Below are 17,843 nucleotides of genomic sequence, written 5' to 3'. Positions count from 1 at the left end.
TTATTGATGGGAAAATTGAAACACATGGAGAGTAAACAGCTTGTACACACTGACAGCAAGCAAGTAGCTCAGCTGGAAGCTGAACTTGTTCTTAAAACAAGTGAGACAGCTTGCCTGCCATCCCACAACTAGTTTGGTACTAGGATTGGAATTCAAAGTTAGTCTGACTCCTGGTAAAGTGCTCTCTGAATTTTGTTCTTCCTACTGTCGCCTCTGCCCAGTCTAGACACTTTCAACCTTCTGCCAGCCTTGAAGTTTTCTTCACTGGTCTCCTTGGCACCAGCCTTTCTTAATACTACTCTTGTGCATCTCACACTGTTGATAAGCTCAGGTGTGGGCTTTACATCTCTCTCTCTCTCTCTCTCTCTCTCTCTGCCTCCTTCCTCTAACAAAATCCTTTGTGAACTTTCCTATTTAATATATTTAAAAATATTTAGGTGAGCCTTCAAGGCCCACCAGAGCCTGGCTTCCTACCATCTCCTCCAGCTTTCTTCCCTTTCTCCTGTAGCCAAATTGCTCTCTGCTTTGTTCTTTGAACACAGGCTGTGTACAAGTGGGTCTGAGGCTTCACTCACTCCCTCCTTTTTGCCTGGGATTGCCCCTCTGTCTGCCTTCTTTCTTGGTTAAAGACTTGTTCCTAACTATTGGATACTACGCTCGGTACCTAGATGACGGGATCATTCATATCCCAAACCTCAGCATCATGCAATATACCCATGTAACAAACATGTACATCTACTCCCTGAATCTAAAAGGAAAGTTGAAGTTATATATTGAAAAACGTCTTGTTCCTCTGAAAGGCTGTTCCTTTTTGACTCCTCCTCCTAGATTTGCAAGCCTCTTGTCACTGAGTTGGCCCTTAGCTTGATACATTTTTTTTTGTCTCATCACCCCAATTGAGTTTTCATCCCTTAAAATCAATAATCATATCTTCCCCTTCTCTGCATCTACAGAGAAGTAGATAATATATTCCACTAAATATATCCTATTAAGTAGCATTTAATAGGGACTCAGTTAAGTGTTGGTAAGGCTTTCGGGGAGAAGGGAGGAAGACAAACTGGAATTAACACAAAAGGTGTAGTCACTTGGCAGCATGTGTGTTACCACTGGCTTTTTTTGTGGGTGTGTATTTTAAGAAAACCAGAGATCAGAGGCCTTCTCTTCCTGTTCTCCGAATATTGGTGATGATTGGTTGCTTGGCCAATCTCAAAGATGGCCCCATTTTTGCTTAAAAAAAAAAAGCAACAAAAAACTCCCCAAAAACAAAACAAAAAAGCCCCCTTAATTCTGGAACCTTAGTATCCACTACTACTTGTATTTGTTTTCCTGATATTAAACAAGTGCAGTTGGGTTTGAGAGGGTGTTTTTTCTTTCTTGCCACTTTTAACTAGTCCAGATGGTTATGCGATTCACAGACTCAAATGTGTCCAGATCATGAAAATCCCAAGGCCTCCGTGTTTGAGCAGAGTCCATATGTTTAGGCATTGTTGTTACTTGTGTGGGTCCACAGAACTTGTTGAAGAATCCAACAGTGGAACTTGTGTTCCTACTTGATCCAAGTTTGGATGTTCCCATCCTTCCTCCTGGTGATATGGGTAGAAGGGCTGGATGGTCACCTCACAAATGGTTGCATGTCCCTGTCATCCAGGAAAGTGAGAGGAGATTGTAAATATGCGTGCCAAGCCTTCATTGCTATAAACAAAACAGCTTGTGCTCTATCAGCATTTCTGTGAGATGTGTAGAAACGTTTATTTTAAAAAAAGGAATTTCCACATTAGTCTAAAATGAACAAGGCTAGTCGTTCTCAAATATTAGAGTGCTTCGGAGTTCCTTTGAAGCTGGTTAAAAATACATATATTAGGGTCCCACCGCCTAGAGCTTCTGCTACGGTAAATCCAGAGTGGGGAGCGGGTAATGTGCATTTTTAACGGCCATCTGGTTGTTCTGTGGTCCTTAGCACAACACTTGGAGAAACCCTGACCTATAATAGAAAGCAATTGTTTTTAGAAGAGGAAATTTTAAATTAGAAAAAAAATTAGCTGTCAAATCTAACACTTGAATCCTTGCCCCCATTGACATTACGCTGTTGGTTCTCTCTTCTCTCAGCATTTTGCCTGCAGGCCAGAATCTGTGTTGTTCATTGCAGTTTGTGCTCAGCCACCGAAGGCACCTATCCCTATCACCCAACCCCCATCCACCTAGGGCTCTATAAAAAGGTTAGTGCATTCTCTAGAATAAAGCCTTTTTCTAGGCAGATGGTTCTAGGGTTCAAAATAGGACTTTTATTATAACACACAAGACTTAATGTTACCATGTTTTCCCCATAGATGTAGTTTGGGGAGTGACTAGTGGTGGTGGCTGCTGGACATCTTGTCTTCACTTGGATTTCAAGTACTGTGTCTGGATGGGCTTGGACGGCAGTTCTCAGTATCATTATTTCGCACCCAGAAATTCATTTGTGCCTATTGGACACCTGCTATTTACCAAACACTCTTCTTCTTACTGGGACATCAGTGTAAAAGACAGACAAAACATTTTTATCTTTATTGAATTTATATTCTAGTGGGAGAGGAGAAAGGCAGTAATGATATTATTTGATGTTGAAAACTATTCATGGAAAAAGTAGACTTGGGGAAGAGGGATAGAGAGTGTTGGGGGTGGAGGAGAGTAGTCAGAGAGAAGGTGACATCTCAGAAAGGACTCCAAAGGCAGGGAGTAGAACGAGCCTTGGGAACATTTAAGGGGACAATAGTCCGGACAGAAGAAACAGCCAGTGCAAAGGCCCTGGGGTGAGAACATGTCTGGGGTGGTGAAGGAACAATAGGAAGCCAGTAGGCTAGAGGAGTGTGAACAAGGGGAAGGATGATGGCCAAAAGGTAAGAAGAAAGGGGCAATTGTAAGGATTGGGCATCTCCCCCGAATCAATCAGAAGCCACCGGTGAGTTTTGAGCAGAAGAGTGACATGGTCTGAGTTAGATTTCCTCCCTCCCTCCCTCCCCTCCTTCCTTCCCTCCTTCCTTCGTTCTTTTCTTCCTTCCCTCTGTCCTTACTTTCTCTTTCTTTTCCTCTGTCCCTGTCTCCTTCCCTTCTTTCTTCATTTCCTTCATTTTCTTCCTTTCCTCTTTCTTTTCCTCCTTCTTTTTTTTTTTGAAACAGCATCTCACTTTGTCACCCTGGCTAGAGTGCAGTAGCATAGTCATAGCTTATTGCAGCCTCAAAGTCCTGGGTCCAAGCGATTCTCCCATTTCAGCCTCTTGTGTAGCTGGAACTACAGATGTATGCCATCATGCCCAGCTAATTTTTTTTTAGTAGAGATAGGGTCTCACTATTTTACCCAGGCTAAACTTAGATTTTCGGAGGGCCTCTTTGTCTCTGTGTTGAGGGTAGTCTGTTGGGGAGTATGGTAGAGCCAGAGGGACTTGCTGGGAAGGTAGTTGCAGAGGTCCAGGAGGGAATGGATGGCTTAGGCCTGAGTGGACCCTGAGAGGCAGGCACACATGGCCCATTTTGGGTACAGTTGGAAAGATAAGCCAACAGAATCTCCTGATGATTGGATGAAGGAAGGGAGATAGGGAGAGAGGATTCAAGAATGATATTTGGCCTGAGTCACCAGAAGTGTGTCATTTCCCCATCAAAGACTGGGTGGAGCAGGCTTTGAGGAGATGAGGAGTTCAGTTTTGGACATAGGTCTAAGATGCCTACTGACTTCCAATTGGAAGTGCTGTAGACAGTTGGATGTATGAGTGTGGGGCTCAGGGGATCCTCATCTAGGAGTTTTATCATGTGGACGTGTGTGTGTGTAATTATATGTATGTGTGTGTGTGTAAATCTATATAATTGTATATACATAATTAGCAGAATTGTGTGCATATATGCTTGTGTGTATACATATCTATATATAATTATATATAGATTCCTATATTATACCCCACAGCCTATTGTTTGCAATGTTTTGTTTCTAGAGTATAGTTGAACCCCCAACCTTTGGTGTCGATGGTCTTTAGTCACAAAGTCACACTTTGCTTCCTAATGTGGTACTCCAGACCCATCCGCGATAATCATCAGTATTCATTGTCATCTGCTGTATTGGCTTGTTTTCACTCCTTTGGGCTTTATGTCTTGAAACAGATTACTAATGCTGAAAATGGTTGAACCTTGATCATCTCTCCTAAGTTCTCTTCCAGGGGGTAGTTAACCGAGCCTTCACGTGTGTGTGGACTTTGCAGTCCTGCCTCTGCCAGCATGTGACCATGCTTGGCACACTTGATCCATCATGGCACAGTTCATTTGTGTAAGTGACTTGACAGATGTCCATAGTGAGGCATCAAATTGGATGGTGTCTGCTAACAAATCTAATGGGAGAAAAAGAAAAGAGAATTCGAAGGATTATCTTTTTTTGTTTAGGATTAAGTTTGTGCCATTTAGCTGTTTGAGACCCTGTAGTTAATGCTGCTTTATTAGAAGCCTATACAATTCTTCACATGGGTGTCAAAATAATTTCAGTGAAAATGATGTTGTATGGACGCATCAAGCTGAAGTATTCGTCTTGTGATTACAGATGGGTTTTTGTCTGGGCTGTTCCACTTTCTTCCGGCTCCTTTGCTGGACTAGCTAGACTTAACAATCTGCATTAATTTACTTTGGCACTTCACACGGTCAAACAGGCCATGAACACGATGGTCCTTAATAAGTTTCTAAAAAATCCTATGGTGCTCCTTTTTAATTGACATCCTTCATAAATTGTATTTGCCCAAGCTATAATTACTCATCAAGCAGCAAAAGCAAGTCTACCTCCAAGTATAATGAAGATGTTATTTTATGAAATTATTAAGATACAGAAGTTCAACACAGAGTAATTTAGTTCTGCTTTATAATGATATCTTTGGGGACTCTATCTTTGGGGATCACATCTATTATAGCCTATCAGCAAGGAAGAGGACCTATCACCACGAGTGTGCCTCATAAATGCCAAATGCCCCTGATTCCCAGTGACCATTTATGTGTCTTTAAAACAGTTGGAATTGGCTGATTTCTTTAATAATGTTTGTATATGACCTTTAGAACAATTAACTACTTCACCTGATATTCATTTAGTTTATTTAGAATATTTTGTTTTGACTCTTGAAATTGCATAGATGGCCCCATGTATGGTTGAGTAGGGGATCTTTGAGGGAACATCAGTGGAGGGTTATGAGCTAGAAAGTTTAGAAATAGACCAAGTTAAGGTGACTTAGAATGAATAATTAAAAATTCGTATTTAGTTGATTCCTATTAATAAAACAAATACATTTTACCATGGTATAAAATTAGGATATTAGCTTTCCTAAGAAAGATTCAGGGAAAATAAAATAATATTGTCAATAAAGGGCTTAGAACAAGCCTTCCCAAACTGTGGTTTCGCAGGATATTACAGGGGAAACAAAAGGAAGTGATCCACAGCTTGTTGTTTGTTTCCTGTCTCCCCCTTAAAGAAAAATGTAAGCTTCATCCAAGTAGAAACCTTGTCATCTTTTCCATCATATTGCCTCCAGTGCCTAGCACAGCCCCTTGTACATAATAGGCACATAAATATTTGTTGGATGAAGGAACTGCAGGACTTCTCAGAGCCTTTAACTTTATAGCAAGCATTGTGACTCATCGAAGAGAAGTCAGCCTTTCCCAAACTTACTGGACCATGGAACGATTTCTTGAGGAGCATTTTACTAGACTTGGGTACCTCTGGGAAATTCTAGCTTTGAGTAAAATAGATAAAAAAGTAAAACTGAATTGTTCACTGAGTGAAATATTCAAGCTTTCACGGATACTGGAATGGAGGTGATAGAGATCATGAGGTAGGGAGGAGGCCAGACTTCTGTGGCTGAATCTATAACCTTGAGCAAGTTACTTGAGCCCTAGAAGCTTCAGTCTTCTGATCTATAAAATAGGGATGATAATTATCTTACTGGGTATTGGGAAAATAGATTACAGTTAGTCCCAGTTTGGAAAACTAAATGAAATAAAGTATGTAGAGGGTGTCACTGGGCTGAATACTTATTACTATTATCTTTAAAAAGTAAGTGAAAATGACTTCAGTTAGGATGGGCAATTAGGAGGCATTGAAGTTTATGTGTGATCCACCTTTCTCCCTCTCTCCCTTGAACAAATACTAGAGTGCTTGTAATATTCCAGGCATTGTTAGTTCTGGGGGAGATGTCAGTGAACACAGTTAAGGCCCCTTCCCCATGGACCTACAGGGTTTTTGTACTATAATGTGTTTACTGATGTCACTGTCTCTTAGAACATAAAGTAAATTTAATTGTACACAATTCACTTAAAGTTAATTGTTCTGAGGTCATTATATTAGAGACCTGCCCCAAAGGAGCACTTTTTCTCTCAGAATCAGATCTGTTCTTACACCAAATGACTAAAGCAGGATTCATAGGTCACATTTTAAAATAAAACAAATAAGATCAAGCTAGCATTACTAGGTAAGGTAATCAAATGAAAATGCCACCCTTTCATTCTGATTAGTTTAACCACCACGGTAGGGTGGCCAGATTTACCAAATAAAAATACACAGCACCCAATTAAATTTGAATCTTAGATAAAAAATAGTTCTTTTAATATAAGTATACCCCAAATAGTGTGTGGGATATACTTATACTAAAGCAAATTTGCTGTTTATTTGATAAATTTAACTGGGTGTCCTGTATATTATCCAACTACCTTGCTACACTGAACTAGGATCCCGGGTGCCTGCACAGGAGAAAGCCAATTGCCTGCAACAAGTCAATATTTAAAACCCCTTTGTAGAGTGGCTGTTTTACCCAATACAGAATAGAAACCTTTACTTCTATTTGAAATGATTTGTAACTGTTCCCGCCTGATCCGCAAGTGTCTCCAAATTAAAAGCCATTAATTAAGGCCTTCTATAGATACAAAAGATATGCAAGGAGTGCTTTGTAATTCTAGCTCAGTACTTCAGGTGAGAGCTTTTCAAATTACCTGGACCACTGGAGCCACCTGCTTGACTAAACGTCGTGTGGCCTGCACCGCTCATCAGTGTGCGCCGCGGTGCCAGCGTTGTTACTGATTTTTCTCATTTCTCCAGGGCAAATACTAATTAATGGATACAATTCACAGCTGATTAGCTGTAGTTTCTTCAGTAATTACATTCGCATACTAACTGTTCAGAAGAGGATTTCTAACCCAGTTCTTATTTCACTCTAAGCTTAATTTGTTTTTTCAATTGTTTAGGCCTTTAGTTTAATAGCCATTTTATTTTTCTTTGTTGTTTTAGGTGCTACTAGATAATAAGTAAGTTTAATCTTAAAAAAAATACTCTCTGATAATGAGCTGTTTGCTTTAAATGGATTTCTAATTCCCCAACAAAACCTACATTTAAATAACGTTGAAGTTGTGATATAGGCTGTTAGGTGGTTTGGAGGGGCCAGGACTGGTGCACAGAATACTCATCTCGAGCCCAGGTTCTCATAAATATCCAAAAGGAACATTTACATGGAGACCTGAGATTTTAACTCTAGCATCATTCATTCATCAAAAATTTCATGATAGAAAATAAAATACTTAAAATATAATACTTTTTCTTGCATGTATTTAACATTGTAGGAAAACAAGGGAAAATATGTGTGTGAGTGTGCGTGTGCCCATGTGCAGCCATGCACATGTTTTTGATATCACATGCCTTCAGAGAAACCAGATAAAAGTCTTTCTTAAGCGCCAATTCATCTTTCAGAAATCTTTATAAAGATGTTTACCTAAATGAAGCTGAGTGCTCGGTGAGAGCTTTTTGGATGGCTCATTGTATGTGTATTTCGGTGTGTTGGCTGTTGTGGGATACTCTGGAACCATTAGAGTCTTTCATATAAATCCTGCTTAGTTCTCGGATCCCTGACATGATGAAGTGTAGCATGCCAATCCTGCTTCTGGGTGCAAGTCCTTAGGAGTCAGGGATTGAGAGCCCCCAAGAAGTAAGTGTTAGTTTATTGAGGAAGAGGATTATATGAGTCTTCCATATCTATGTGTCTCTCTCCATATTCTATGTATTCTCTATATTTATCTGTGTATCTATCTATGTACCTACCCGTTTATCTCCATCCACCCATCTCTCACTCTCCTTGGGAAAATTGTATCTTTAAATAATTACTAGCTTTATTTATATTAGAGAATAGATATACATATATTTCAACCTTTGGAGACCAAACCTATGTTTTATTTGATGTATTAAAGGAAGGAAATAATAAACTTTATAAAAAGGACATTCTTTCACCAGTTAAAAATCATGAAAATAATATAGCTCTAGATTATTATGATCACAGAGCCTTTCCATATTGCCAGACTGATAACAGAATGTTTAAAGCAACAAAATGTGCCGATTTAGACCATTCGAACCTGAAAATACATTTCTGCCAAAATCCAAGTTTTACATTTTGATAACAGGTCCCTAGAAGTAAAGAGCTTAAGTCTGAAATGCTGATACGGTCTTATTTGTGATGATATGAATGGCCCATTGTGTTAGGGAATGAAGTAAAAATTGCTGTGTTCATAAGATCCTGCTTATTTTTAAACCTCTTTGCACTTAATGTTACATTGAGAGATTAAATATCACTGTTTTCAGCAACTCTGATGGATATAGATATCGCTCTAAGCTCTGTTTGGAGATTTTAAAAATATTCTTTAGACTTATAATTTATTTATATTCATGCCACACCCCATTCACTAGAAAATAGAATTTGAGTCCTGGGAATTGAATTTTATTCCCTTTAATTCACATTTTAACCTACCCACACTTGTGACATCTGTTCTTGAAAAGTAAGCTATAAAATCCTTACGTGCTTTTAAAATGTGTCAAGGTGATTTTCTTGGAAACTCTTTTCCCTCTCACCTCTCACAAATGCCAGGTCAATAAACAACACACGCTGGTGACCAGTTGGCTTAATGTTTGTAATCCTCTCCCTTCACAGTTAGTCTTGATGAGAAACAAAACTATTTTATAGAGTTATTGAGTTAGTTTAACTCTGTGCTTTATTTTTTGAGGGAACCAGCTGACAGTACAGCATAGTGCCTTGAAACCTTTGTCATGTTTCGCATTTGGGCTGATAAAACCCTCTTTTATTTAGCAACACCAGCATTCTTTCCAAATCACAGCCAGAATGCTTTATTATGCCCCATATTAACATCAAACAATCTGTTTTCTTTCAGTTTGGAAATAATAATAACTATATGAATATGGCTGAGGCGAACAATGCGTTCTTCACTGCCAGTGAGGTAGGTGACTATCTTAATGTGTTTGTTCCTGTTTTTTGTGTTATTGAGATAATTTAATAGGCTTGGAGGGAAAAACAAAGTATCAAATTTCTCTCTCTCTTATGTGGCACAAGGTAACGACTTTGGAGGAGAAACGAGAAAAGCTTATTGGAAAAGAAAACCTGATAAGTCTTTTATCACTTTTCTGTAGACTGTTACTAATGATAGTAACTTCATACAAATCTTTTGAATTTTAAAAAAATGCAAACAAAAAATAAATATATAAGAATGTATGTTAAAACACACACACACAGACAGTGTTGGTATCTAAGCAGATAAGTGGTTACCTTTTTAGAAACCAGGCTAGAAGTGACTTTTAATGGAAACTGTTTTACCTTCACATATATCTAGGGATAATTAACTGTCATTAAGTTGCCATGGTTTGGGAAACCATGTGACAGAAGAGTATTATAGTTTCTTGGGGCTTGGGGTGATGTGAAATGAGAGTTGTAATTTGCTGCTAGATCCCCACAGCCTGTTACAGTGCGTGGCAGTAGTAGGTGCTCAATAAATATTTATTGAATGAATGAATGAGTGGCTGGCATGCTCCAAGACTTGGTTGCAGCTTTGGAAACTGGGTGATGGAATCTAAATGCAGCACCTCATTGTCTCTGGGTCTGTCCAGTTTACGGGTGCAGATGAAACAAGCATCGTCTTCTTGCTGCTGTTTTTACTGCATTTCCTATTATTGATTTTGGACTGCTGTTTGGTCTCATTGGCCTGCCCTCCAGAAAAACCTCAATCTTGATTAGATAAAAAATGATTTCCTAAAAATGGTAGACTGTGTGAGATTTAAGATTTTAGAACAAGAGCAAACAGAAGTGAAATTGACCCAAATGGAACATTTCCTCTTGCGGTTCATGTAATAAAAAGTCCTCATTTTCCAGATACATTCAAATACAGGAAACTGAACTAGCTTGACCCCAGAGAATGAAAATAATAATGGCTTCATAAATGATCTTGGTAAAGGGAGGCAAGTGTTATGAAAGAAATTAACTTTGAGAAATTATTAGAATAAATGGGGAATCAAGAATTAAGGGTATTCCTAGATTAATCATTTTTATAGTGACCATCATCTCTCTAACCAAGAAGACAGCTTAGATAAGGGAATATTGTTTGGCACTGGCTGCTGTGTTGTTTGTGATAATGAACACAAACCCCATCTGTAAGGACAACATGATGTTTCATTCTGTAGGATTTTTTTTCCCTACATTTGAATCAAACATTGATGAAAGCTCTACTGCCAGCAGCTGTTCAGAGACAATTTAATTCCAGCTGTGATAATTCACCGTGTCAGACATTGGCTGTTATATGTTGATACAACAGTTCTCCAGATTTGCATTTTTATCAAAAGGAACAAATGTTTTGAACATTTCAGTACAGATGGTATTTAACCATGTACATACTACTTTAACATGTTCAAGGTAAACATTGAAAAGTCAATATCTGTAAAAAAAATCGCATAAACTCTAAATGATTAATCTAATATTGGTCAGATGGCACAGTTACCAAAGTCAGTGTGTCTTTTTGTTGTTGTTGTTGATGCCATGTATGGTTATTTTTTTATAATCTTAGATATCCAGCATTTTGGATTCCTTTTTTCTCTAAGGAAAGCTTAACTTTAATATATTATCTGTCATTAAAGGTAGTTTAACATTTTAATGTTTTCTTGGTTATTTCATTGGATTATTATATTAGGTTAGGATATTGTAATATCCTAAATTGAAATTAATTTGTCGTTAAAAAAATTACACCATAGGGACATATTGCATATGACATCTCTCTCTGTTCCTTAACAAAAATAAAAACCTTCCTAATTGCCTAATTGTGACTGCTTAGCATAGACATGTTTTATGTTAGTTTTGGAAGTAATCTTATGTAATGATTTTTCTTTACATCTTTTCTTGAACAAAAAAGCCCAAGTAAATGTTAATGCTACATTATAGCATGTGCCTAATTTCCCAGTCACTGCATTAAAAGTAAATTTACTTGTTTTTTTTTTTTTTTTAACATTTTAATGAGTGTAAACTAATTCAGGAAGACTTTAGGTTTGCATGCTGTAAAGTCTAAATTGTGCCTGAAACCAATTCCCTTCTCATGGATATTGTCCTGTAGATAACACTACAGGGACTAGGATACTCTTGAGTTTGAAATTCACACATTTGCTTTATGTTTTCTGTCTGTGTCATGATTACCCTGACCATTTTTAAAGTGCTTTAAATATTTATTGAAATAATATTTCAAGTGTTAATTACAGTGGTAATGAAAACAGCCAAATGCCACATATCAAGAATGAGTGTTTATCCGTATTGTTAATGTGATATGTTAGATTTCATTAAGCAGTAATGGGGTAGCAAATGAGTCACAAATTACAGTTGCATCTGTTACTAGACCACATTAGTGCCAAAATAACGGCAAATGCAACCATAGGGTTATGTTCATTAGCCAACCACGTTTGTGGCCAATTCATCCCTTTGTGTTTGGGAACTAGGGGTTCCACAGTTAGAAACTGACAGCTTTTGGGGTCATTATTAGAATGCATGTGTCAGAAAATCCAATATTTTAGTCTAGCATTCCAATGTATTATTCTGCTATGATGTTTTGCATATATTGAGCCTGCTAAGAACCTCAAGATGTTCAGTTGTCCCACCATAGACTGCCATAGCTCGTGACCTCTTTTTTTCTGGTGAGATACAAATAACATTTGACAGGTTCTATATGTAAGAAATGTGTTTTGTTGCTTTTTTTTTTTCTTGAGTTTTTCTTTTCTCTCAAGTGGTCATTACGTTATATCATGATTGATAGCTTGAAGAATGATGATTTTCAGCACTTAATTAGTCCTCTTAACTGTTAATAGCAGACTCAAATTATCTTGCACCAGTTCATTCTTTCAAATACTATTAATAATAAATGAACTATAAATTTGACCCTCTGAGCTAGGAATAAAAAATACGAGTAGTCCCCCAAACCCTTCACCTGACCAGAGGAAAAAAAAAAGAAAAAAATAGAGAAAAAGAAAAAGAAACAAAAAAAACCCAAAAACCTAGACCTTGCCACTCCCTCAGAACCTCTTGCCAAAAAAAATGCCCCCCAAAATGGTTAGTGTGGTTGGGTAGAGCAACCCTGATTTATATCACAAGGCCCTATTTTAAAACACTGCCTTTAAGAATCTCAGTACCAGTGAAGAAAAACAATGCATTAAGACTTATTTAGGTCTTGAGATATAATACTTGTCTAAGTAGGTGAACAGCATCAAATCTAATTAGTATTTCTATATCAATATAGCTCTATGCTTTCTAGATCATCTTTAAAATGTAGAAGACTGGTAGAAAATGTTCAGATTAATGCATATTAAAATGTTCATGTAAAAGAAAATAACCCTTCTTATAGTTTAAATAAAAGCGCTGGCATCTTTTAATATGAGCTGTGATAATCCCTATATAAAACATTGTATTACACATAGTAACAATTTCCATAGAAGTAGTCACTGCACTTGGGAATATACCAATGAGGAAATTAAAAAAGCAGACCACAAATTTAATATTACTTGTTTTATATGTTGTGGCAGAAAGTAAATATATGTAATGTTCACTTCTGGATTAATGTGTGTGTGTGTGTGTGTGTGTGCGCGCGCGCATGCCACAAAATCATCAGCATTTTATAAAGCATGTGCATAGTGTCAGCGGTTTGAGCTGTTTCACTAACATATCAATAAAGTAGCAATTTGTTATATGCTCCAACTAACAACAAAGACAGATGTTGCTAATTAAGTAGGCATTAAAAAACTGTTAATAGTGATACTCCATTAAAACCATATGATAATGAGACTTAAATCTTTAATCAGAATGATCAGCAAAACTTTATATACGGAAATCTGTGTTTAAGATGTTTTCATTTGAGAAATAAATATTTGGCTTAGATATGTATGTAGTGTTTTCATGCAATGTCTTTCTCTTTCCCTCCCAGGAGGAATAAGATATAGGAACAGAATATGAAGATATCTATATTTTGTTTCCTTTTAGCAGACATTCCATACACCAAGCCTTGGGGACGAGGAATTCGAAATTCCACCAATCACACCTCCTCCGGAGTCAGACCCTGCCCTAGGCATGCCGGATGTACTGCTACCCTTTCAAGCCCTCAGCGATCCATTGTCTTCCCAGGGAAGTGAATTCACACCCCAGTTTCCCCCTCAAAGCCTGGATCTCCCTTCCATTACAATCTCAAGAAATCTCGTGGAACAAGATGGCGTACTTCATAGCAGTGGGTTACATATGGTAGGCCCCACATTTATTACTTAAATTATTTTTTATCATTTGCACAAATCATGGTAAAGATCTGAGAGTCCATGTTCTGAAACGTGCTCTTGCCTGTTCCTAGTGGATTGATCCTAGTGCTATTTACATGCAGGTACTGGATCGCTGCCTGGTATTGAACAAAAGGGTATTGGGTTGGTTGCCAGTAACCAAAAAGAAGATGATCCAAAAAGATTCTGGTGATTTAAAATGATTTTTTTTTTTAAAGTCCAATTCATTGGTCTGGAAGTAGCCAATCTTGCCTTGCTGTTGGTTTAACACAAAGGTGTGTTTGCATTGAAAGTTTGCCCAGGCAAGATTTTAGAAATGGAAGTCCTTATCAGGTGCCTAGGTCTTTTGAATTTTTAGAATTATAATGCTTACGATACATGATTTACTCTTACTGCAAATGAAATACCAAACTGAGATACCAAAAAAGGGAAAAAGTATAATTGCTTATACCCAGCAGAGAAAAATATAGAACAAGCGATTGTGTGAAATACACCTAATTGTGTTGTTTATTGTCATAACCATCGAATAAGGCACTCCAGAGAGCCAAGATAACTAATGCAATAATTTTGGTTCTATTTTTCTTAGTGTGCAATTATAGTCAGCAATCACTAGAGTAAATCTGCTTAAGTATTTTAAACTCTTCTGCTGGGATTTTTCTTTTTTTTTCCATCATAGCATATAATGCATTTGTGTCTGTCTAGGTGAGGTACTAAGTCGACATTTTTAAAACAAGATTAATAGTTTATAGGGCTTTTTAAAAAAAGCCTGATAAAAAGAAACAGATGTGTTGGTAAAACAAAAAGCAAATCCTCTTGCTTGTTTACATATTTCTCTGCACATTAGGACCGTGCCAGTGATGTTTATTGGTTTCATTGTTAATTCTCTAGATAACAACATATGATTGCAAAATATGTAGTGGATTAGTGGTGCAAAGATTCAATGTGCTCTCTGAAATATAAGATTACTTTCCCAAATAGGATTGCAGTAACATAATTTTCTTTGCCTGTGATCTTTTGTGTTTGAGCTGAACATCGGGGTTTTTATTTTGTACTTTTTTTTGCTGTTGTCAGAAAAGAATTCAGTGAACAGTCAGGAAATAGTCATTAAGTATTCATAAACGTTACTCGACATCACAAATAATTGTTTCCTGGGGACTTTCTTCTATTTTTTACCTTTGACAGTGGAATGGAGGGTTCTATTCTCTGTTTCTCCACAGCCAGGCTTGCAGTGTTTTGCTAAGAAAATAATAAAAATAAAATGGGTGTGTTTAGTCACCAAGGAAGTTTGCCAGGGTTCACCGTCATTCATAGATGCTCTGTGAGGCTTGTTTAAGTTGCAGAAATAGTTAAATGTATGTTAAAATGTGTACTTTATTAAATTGGTAAATATTTATTAATAATATAAGAATCTGCCTTTAAATTAAACATCTGATGAATTACCTTGCCTTAAAGCTATAAAACTGTTATTGCTGCCATAAAAAAGTGTAAAGGAGGCATTTTGACTATGAAATTTCATTTCATGGTCAATTGAATTTACTATATTGGAAAGAACTAAAGATGGAATCATAAAATAATTATGATGTTCACATACACTTAAAGAACAATGCTTTCACGGACTGGTGTTGGGAAAGAGGACTCAATGTTTAATGCTTCTTTTGTAATGTATGGCTAATCACTAAAGCAGTTGAATTATTTCATTGATTTTTAAAAGTATAGGTACTTTAGCTAAGTGCAGGCTGTTGTCATGGTATTTACATGGACCTCATCACATTTATTGGTGCCTTTTTGAAGTTTTGCTGAACCTGAGTGATATTTATTTTGGCTTGAAACAAACTAATCTTGTTGAAAATTCTAGTAGAATTTCACCTTGAAGAAATGTCATGGGGTTTTAAATCACAAATGTTGGAAAAAATAAAAGTACTGGGACAGAATTATGATGAATACAATGTGTCGTTGGTTTTGTTCTATGTACTACCTGACATGTTCACCTATAAACTTGAATTCAGAATCGCCAGAGGCATGGTTAAAAATTGGTTATGTCAAGGTTCTTCTATATCTCCCTCCCGGTACTGAGTTGGCTGGCTACATCATAACACTCCACAAAAGCGTCCTCAGAGATTTCCCTTAGGAAGGTCACCAGAAAAATAATAAATAATACTTTATACATCACGCATTCAGCTTCTGAGTGTGTGTTGGATATTTCATACCTTATGCAAGTAAGAAGTTTTATTATCCAAATGAATATGGCTGTCTGTTAAGGATTGCCATGGTGAATTAAGACTATCATATAAGAAGAAAAGCCAGCTTGTTGATGTTGTATTGAACCAGCTTTTCTTCAGAGCTTCATCGGTTTTCCTTTAGAAAGAGTGACAGTTTGTCACATTACTGATTAGCTGCATTATTGTTGGCAACAAGCACAACATGTTTATCTTCCTTAAATTTATGCCATTATATTTAAAAACAGAAGGCAGGAACAAAAAAGGGGGATTAAAAAGAGTCCAGTGATTAGCATTCACATTTCAAAATATGCAAATAATGCCCCAGTATTCAAAAGCGAATTGCTGAAAAATTGAATGTCGATGCATTTGTGACTTCAAAGAACAACCTTGATTTGCTTGTCGTGAATACGTGTATCTTAAAACAGAATGCGGTTGGCAAGTCAAAATCAACAGTATATTTTGGTTAAAAATTTGTCACCTCTAAGCGTTATTGTCAGTTCAGATGATCATCTGGAAATTGTTTTAATCCACAAAAGATTGCAATTCTAAAAATCTACAATGTGCGTTCCAAAGGGTTGTGTGTGTGTGTGTTTTTTAACACCTCTCTATAATCTGCCCGGCCTGCTGAGTAGCATTGACATCAGTAGTACATCAATTTCAGAAAGTGGATTATTTTTACTAGACAGCTATTGTGACATATTGGGTCAGTCATAAATGAAAGATATTCATGCAAGCATGCAATACTTGTAATGAAGTCTCACTCTGACCTTCTGTATGATTGATTCTGTAATTTAGTTTTCTCAGGCAGTGCCTGAAATGAAATGAAATCATGTTGAACAAGTTTTGAATACCCACAGTGCACCAGGAGAAGAAAAATCTGCAGCCCTAGAGGCTTGAGAGAGAGCAGATGAACGATTTATCTCTATGCTATTATAGCCTTTGCCAGCATTCAACATTTCTTTTTTTTTTCTTATTTGGCTTAAGTACTTAATTCTGCAGGTAGCTGTAAATGGGAAAATAAAATGCTGTTCAGATTTAAAATGACAGGACAGGAGTATGTGCAGGGGACTGATAAAATATCTTGAATAGAACTGACCTTTCATGTAGCTGAAAGTTACTGGGGGATTCATCCTCATAATTACCATATAGATTATTTTTATTTCTTTCCTGCAATGAAACATTTCAGAGAGCAGTAGTGCTGATTGAATGAAAATTGAACTTGTTAACATTCTTTTCAGCTTAGCCTGTTGTACATAACAGAAGGTTAGCTTTGATGAATTTCAAAATTCTCTTTGATATCTAAGAAACAGGCAGTAAAATAATTGTCTCTGGTCTGATATTTTGTATGCCCCCCAAAAGAGAATTTATAAAACACACTGATAATTCACATACTTTTCTTCATATATTATATTTCCATATTTAGAGGACTGACATTTTCTGTTTGATACTACCTTGGATTTAATTGTGATCACACATATTTACAGAAAATGCTATAGTGGTGCTCTAGCAATATCAAATGGAGTATTAGAAAATTGAAAAAGATGGAAGTAAGGAAAGTGTTTGAGTATGGTAGTATTCGTACCTGTTAAAGGGGAGAGAAAAAGAGAGGAAAAGGTCCTATAGGAGACACTTATGCAGAGAAGAAAATTATGAGCTTTTAAAATATTCATAAGACTCTTAAGTCATAATCCAGACAGATATCATTTCTGATAGAAAAATGGCAATTTATCAGAATATTACATCTAAAATTACCAAGCTTATTTTAGAAGTTTTTATACCATCATTTGGCATGGCTCTAATTTTGAAGCTGAATTATTATATTTGTTTTTAAGAAAATGACTTTCATGCCATTTTTATACTTCAAAAAATCTTACGTTAAGAGAAATAGTAGACTTTCAATTAATGCATTGTTTTTAGCAATGTTGCTTTAATGTGTTACAGATAAAGCAGTTATTTCATGGGTCATTAATGTGTTTAATGCATGGAACGTTCTATTAAAACAAGCCCTTATT

At 36.7% G+C, this 17,843-nt stretch overlaps 1 protein-coding gene across 5 annotated transcripts in view; it reads left to right on the top strand.

Moving 5' to 3' along the window:
- The window catches only part of TOX3 (TOX high mobility group box family member 3), a 108,539-nt gene that overhangs the window by 69,382 nt on the left and 21,314 nt on the right, over nucleotides 1-17,843 (top strand). For 3 of the 5 annotated variants that reach the window (XM_065537541.1, XM_045382913.3, XM_045382915.2), the window contains exons 2-3: nucleotides 9,202-9,267; nucleotides 13,329-13,583. In XM_065537541.1, the coding sequence (XP_065393613.1) occupies nucleotides 9,223-9,267; nucleotides 13,329-13,583 (300 nt within the window). In that variant the 5' untranslated portion in view covers nucleotides 9,202-9,222. The remainder of the gene's footprint in view (nucleotides 1-9,201; nucleotides 9,268-13,328; nucleotides 13,584-17,843) is intronic. The other 2 variants (XM_065537542.1, XM_045382914.3) reach the window with 1 other exon arrangement.

This window comes from Macaca fascicularis, chromosome 20 (genome assembly GCF_037993035.2).
Source record: "Macaca fascicularis isolate 582-1 chromosome 20, T2T-MFA8v1.1".
Taxonomy (NCBI): Eukaryota; Metazoa; Chordata; class Mammalia; order Primates; family Cercopithecidae; genus Macaca; species Macaca fascicularis.
The sequence above is the reverse complement of the archived record's forward strand: the minus strand, read 5'-3'. Positions and strand labels throughout refer to the sequence as shown.